Source organism: Palaemon carinicauda, chromosome 6 (assembly GCF_036898095.1).
Source record: "Palaemon carinicauda isolate YSFRI2023 chromosome 6, ASM3689809v2, whole genome shotgun sequence".
Lineage (NCBI taxonomy): Eukaryota > Metazoa > Arthropoda > Malacostraca > Decapoda > Palaemonidae > Palaemon > Palaemon carinicauda.
In genome coordinates this window covers 23027121-23033120 of record NC_090730.1, presented here as the reverse complement: position 1 = coordinate 23033120, position 6000 = coordinate 23027121, and the positions used below count along the sequence as shown (strand labels likewise).

The 6000-nt window shown below is 35.1% G+C and overlaps 1 protein-coding gene across 1 annotated transcript in view; it reads left to right on the top strand.

Annotated features, from left to right (window-relative positions):
- LOC137642908 (ankyrin homolog) overlaps positions 1–6000 on the top strand; it is a 53507-nt gene that overhangs the window by 9256 nt on the left and 38251 nt on the right. The window contains exons 7-9 of the mRNA XM_068375772.1: positions 1083–1181; positions 3711–3809; positions 3999–4076. Coding sequence (XP_068231873.1) covers positions 1083–1181; positions 3711–3809; positions 3999–4076 — 276 coding nt within the window. The remainder of the gene's footprint in view (positions 1–1082; positions 1182–3710; positions 3810–3998; positions 4077–6000) is intronic.

The window sequence follows — 6000 nt, the reverse complement described above, 5'->3', positions numbered from 1 at the left end:
CACCTTCTACCTCTCCAGCACCCACTCTGTCATTTAAGTCACCCAACACAACTACATAATTTCTTCTACTCAGTCCTTCTTCACACCTAGTTAACTCATTTCAGAAACTATTGCGCTCTTCTTCACTTTCCTCACAACCTGTCCCATATGCACTAACAAAGGTGCAACATTCCCTACCCAATCTAACCCCTACCCACATTAACCAAATGACACTTCCTTCCTTTCCACTAGTTTGACTATCATCCAGTCACTCAACTATAAAGCCATACTGACTATCATCCAGTCACTCAACTATAAAGCCATACTGACTATCATCCAGTCACTCAACAATAAAGCCTTACCATCTCTCACTCTTCCAATTCAACCCCATATGCTCTAACTGTCACTTCACCCTTCCCTTTTACCTTTGTCTCACACAAGGCCAATGCATCTATCTGCCAATTCCTGAACATATTACCTATCTCACATCTTTTACACTACATTGTATTACATCCATACACATTCAGAAACCCCAAAAATCGAGTGCAGGAGCAGTCAATCTCTCGCCAATTCCTCCTCTCCTCTGATGTCACACAGGAATAAAATAACAGGAGAAAGGATACCCAATCCCCTCATCCCATCCCTTTTAGTCGCCTCTTACGATATGCAGGGATATGCTGGCTCTATTCTGATTGTTGTTATGACCCCGTGGTACCACTGTACAATATATTGTACAGGATTCAAAATTATGAATCCTTTAATAAGAAAGATCTAAAATTTCATTCATATATCATGGTTCGCAACACTGTCTCTGATGAAGCAATGCACCACGTTTCGCATGAAAAAATCATTATGAGAAACACAAAAACGTAAAGTTCCATTCTTATATAGTTCTGTTTGTAGTACTGTATGCTGTTTTATACCCGAGATACTCTCATAAATGTCATTAATTTTTAATAAAAATATTTGTCCCTATTACCTTTAATTTCAAAATTTTCACTGATGTTCAGGACAAAATTTGAATAAAATAAGGAGTTTGTTGAAATTTCCTTATGAACTTTAAGATATCAGTAACATAAAGACGTGCTTTTCTTTTACAATAGATCAAACAGCACTAATGAAAGCATCTATATATGGACATGGGAAAATATTACCGGAACTAGTAAATGCTGGGGCACAACTTGACTTACAGGATGAAGATGGTAAGTAGGCAACAACAGATTCGTGAAGCTATGAGTCTTTTGAGAACCAAATTTTACTTATAACATATTCTAGTATTATTGCAATTAGATGCCCATTACTTTTATCCATAAGTACTAACCTTATGCCTGTAGTAAATATAGGCAAAATATTATTAGGAAAATTTCATATCAAGATTTGCAAAATAAGAAAGCCTAATGATTCTGTGAAAACTTTAGTAGCTGGTCAAATGTTATATCTAGAGTTTTATACACATTTTTACTTTAGATGTGGAGGATTTAAACATATAAGTGAACTTGAGCTCCCAAAGTTTTATAACTTTAACTAGGTTTGTTAAAGACACCACAGAGGATCAAAGCTAACTTTTAGACTACACTTTTAACTCATAGTACTATACAATTACTTTTAAGCAGAATATGCTTTTTATACATAAAAACTGGTACCTTTTATATAATTTTTGAAGTTTCGACTCTGTATCTATATTTATGAAATGAATATGATTCACACTTCCCTTTGAAAGAATCATTCTGCATACATACCACCTGCTAGTCTTAGTATGAAGCTTTGGTTCAGAGAGATGGTGCCAGCAGTTAATAAGAGTGGAGGAAGAGAGACCTCGCCTTAAAGCAACTGATTGTATGGAACAAGTCTTCATAGCAAACACAAGAGTAAATATCAGCCATATAGTTTTGATGACTTATCATGAGGAAGATCATGACGATGTCAGTTTTTCTATGATGTCATGATGAGGCAGTAATTGAATTAACCATAATGTCAGATTTCTTGGAAAGGAGTTCATACTGAAATTGATGCTATGGCATGTTGTTATTGTTATTATTATTATAATTATTATTATTATTATTATTATTATTATTATTAGGCTATTACTTGCTAAGCTACAACCCTAGTTAGAAAAGCAGAATGCTATAATCCCAGAGGCCCCAACAGGGAAAATAGCCCAGTGAGGAAAGGAAACAAGGAAAGTAAAATATTTCCTGAACAGTAACAACATTAAGATAAACAATTACTATATAAACTAAAACAAATCTAATAAAACAAGAAGAGAAATTCGAAAGTATAGTGTGCCTGTGTATACCCTCAAGTAAGAGAACTCTAACCCAATTCAGTGGAAGACCATGGTACAGAGGCTGTGGCACTACCCAAGACTAGAAAACAATTGTTTGAATTTGGAGTGACCTTCTCCTAGAAGAGCTGCTTGTGAATTTGGACTATATGGTGCAGCGCTGAACACTATGAAGTAAAAGTTAGAAAAGTTGGACAGCAAGATGGAAGAAAGGAAGCAAGAATTGAGGTCAAGTGAAGAAGTGAAGCTAAGGTCCAAAATGAATACAGTACTGCAAGGATCTTTAAATACTACCTTCAGTGTGCTATGGGGTGCACTGATGTCACTACCCTATTTCAAGGCCTGGAGATCATACAGAAACCATGTGCAAATTGGTGAAAACCCCTAAGTTACAATATGAAGTAGAATTTGAAGGGTTAAGAGAGCACGAGGGGAAAAAGGAAATGGGACCTGAGGCATGGTAGAAGGTAAAAAGTGAATACAACCAGAGGTTGAAAGGGAACTGCAAAACCTTTAAACAGTGCATACTGTGACACTTGTGAAGACCTCATTGGCTGTGTAAAGGCAAAACACAGAAACTTCAACACAAATAAATTAACGGTTTTTTTTTAGGCTTGGTGGTCCTGCACCAAGAAGTATGACAATTGAATGTCAAAGGCTTATAAATAATTCTTATTCCAAGTGGAATTGAAAAAGTTTAAATTTTCAAGAGACTGATGTTAGTTAAAGTGACTGGTCGTTCAGAGATCGTTATTATATTTTCATTTACCAAAGGCTTTTCTTAATAATGGAGATCTGGATGGGCATATGGCTAATACTAACTTACATCAAACATCAAATTCCTAGTAAAGTAATTTTCTCTGCATGGTGAAGAATTTTATAGGATATCCAAGAAATCTCTAATGTATCTTCCTATACAATCATAAGAACTATGCTATGGCATCTTTCTATGATCTTCAAAGGCTGAAGCCTTTACAATTGAATTGCTGATAGCATATGAAGTGAACAACTCAACAGATGATCTTAAAACCAAAGCTACAATACTAAGGGTAGCAGGTGAGTGCCAGGGACAAAGGGAAATCTTCTTCCTCCACTTAACATACAGAAATAGCTAACACATATCTCTCAAAGAACATGTCAAAGACAATAGAGTAGTCTGTTAGATGACTATTGATTTATTTATAAAATTAGCTAAGGTATTAATTCTATAATCAATAAGGAATCAATTTTTGAGATCTATATGCATTTTCTTAACATGTATTACATGCACATCAACATTTCATGATACTGTAAACATATCTATTCATATTAAAATCTAATCTGTAACACATTTTATTGATCAGGAATGCTTAAGTCTATTTAAAAATTGTTACACAAGATACAGTTCTGTATCAATTTACAATAGTGTACTAAAATATCCTACAATAAATTTGCACTTATTAACCAGGATGTACTGCCGTGATATGGGCCAGCAAGAGAGGGCATAGCATGGTAATTACCGAGTTGTTAGAAGCAGGTGCTAATCCCCAGATCCAGGATAACACTGGTGAGGACATTAAAATTTTAAATAAAGTTAGCACAATTTACAGCCAGTTTCCATCATCTTGTGATGTTTTATTACTTCCCATTAAAATGGTAAAACTTAGAAAGAGAACAAAATTATATTCAGCTATAATTTGGCCAATTTTAGTTATTCTTACCATTATTTGTCTTGAGCCTTATCTACTTTCTCCAGGAAGGACAGGCTTACAATGGGCAAGAAAAAATGGCTACCTAAGTGCCATCAAGGTACTGAAGAAACATCCCTGTTCAGGTATGGTATCTATGATTATTAGTTTATTTTTCTCACTCAAATGATTCAGTTTTTATACACCTCAAAATTGATAATAGCAAACAATGACCACATAAGAGAAGGTTGATACCGGATATGTTCTCTTTTACAATGAAATGGAATTTTATGATGAAATCTATTTTCAAACTCACCTTAAGTTCATATTGCTTCTTCATCAGAAGCTTGGTTTATTGACTCTTACGCATAAAATCTAATAAAAAAAATTCCAATTTTCTTTCCTCTCAAAAGAGATGTACCCCTAATAAAGTAGTGACAAGTAGTTAATGACAGGGAGCACCAAGGCTTCTATGCAATTCATTTTTGAAGTTGAAAGTATTCACTATTCTTTGACATCACAAGTCAATAGATGGTAATGTATGTGAACACCTGGAGAGAATAGAAATACAGTAGTACCTAAGATAATATGAGAAAATCTTTATACAAGAATTAAAATTCAAATAAGTTTATGAGTATTGTATAGGCCTGCTAGTAATACTTTCCCTCTGTATGCACATTTTTTTGAGGACAAGTACTGTGCTAACGAGACTATCACACGATGCGCCAAATTTCTCTGGTTTAATAAAATATCATCTGTAAGTCTCATATTACTATGCTTCAAATGTTTGATATGAGATGCATTTCTATGAATAATATACTATACAGTATATAGTACTGTACAGTACTGTATTAACTTTTGTGTGTGCAATCAGTTTTTAAACTAGACGTATGTTTAAGAGAAAATCAGGCATGGGTTCTTCGTAACATCTTTATTTAAATTTTAATTTTCTTATTGAAGAGGGGACCGACAAAAGCCATTAGGTATTTTGTATAAGGAGAAATGGTTGAAGGCTTATGAAGAAGAAAAATGAAAAATTTTATTTTTATAATAAAATAAATTTTTGAATATACTTACCCGGTGATTATATAAGCTGCAACTCTGTTGCTCGACAGAAAACTCTACGTAAAAAATCCGCCAGCGATCGCTATGCAGGTAGGGGGTGTACTTCAACAGCGCCATCTGTCGTGCAGGTACTCAGTACTCAATGTAAACACAGAACTCAATTTTCTCCTCGGTCCACTGGGTCTCTATTGGGGAGGAAGGGAGGGTCCTTTAATATATAATCACCGGGTAAGTATATTCAAAAATTTATTTTATTATAAAAATAAAATTTTTCAATATTAAACTTAGCCGGTGATTATATAAGCTGAATCACACCCAGGGGGGTGAGTAGAGACCAGCAATAATTGTTTACATTATTATGAGCTAAGGATTTTTTATTTCATTTTAGCAGTTATTCAAAATAACAAACATAAAATAAATAAGTACCTGGTAAGGAAGTCGACTTAAACAATTACTCTGCCTTTTTAAGTACGTCTTCCTTACGGAGCCTCGCGATCCTCTTAGGATGCTGAGCGACCCCTAGGAGCTGAAGTACCAAGGGTTGCAACCCATACAACAGGACCTCATCAAAACCTCTAATCTAGGCGCTTCTCAAGAAATGACTTTGACCACCCGCCAAATCAAGTAGGATGCGAAAGGCTTCTTAGCCTTCCGGACAACCCAAAAACAATAATAAAACATTTCAAGAGAAAGATTAAAAAGGTTATGGAATTAGGGAATTGTAGTGGTTGAGCCCTCACCCTCTACTGCACTCGTTGCTACGAATGGTCCCAGAGTGTAGCAGTTCTCGTAAAGAGACTGGACATTCTTAAGATAAAAAAGACGCGAACACTGACTTGCTTTTCCAATAGGTTGCGTCGATTATACTTTGCAGAGATCTATTTTGTTTAAAGGCCACAGAAGTTGCGACAGCTCTAACTTCGTGTGTCCTTACCTTCAGCAAAGCTTGGTCTTCCTCATTCAGATGGGAATGAGCTTCTCGTATTAACAGTCTGATAAAATAGG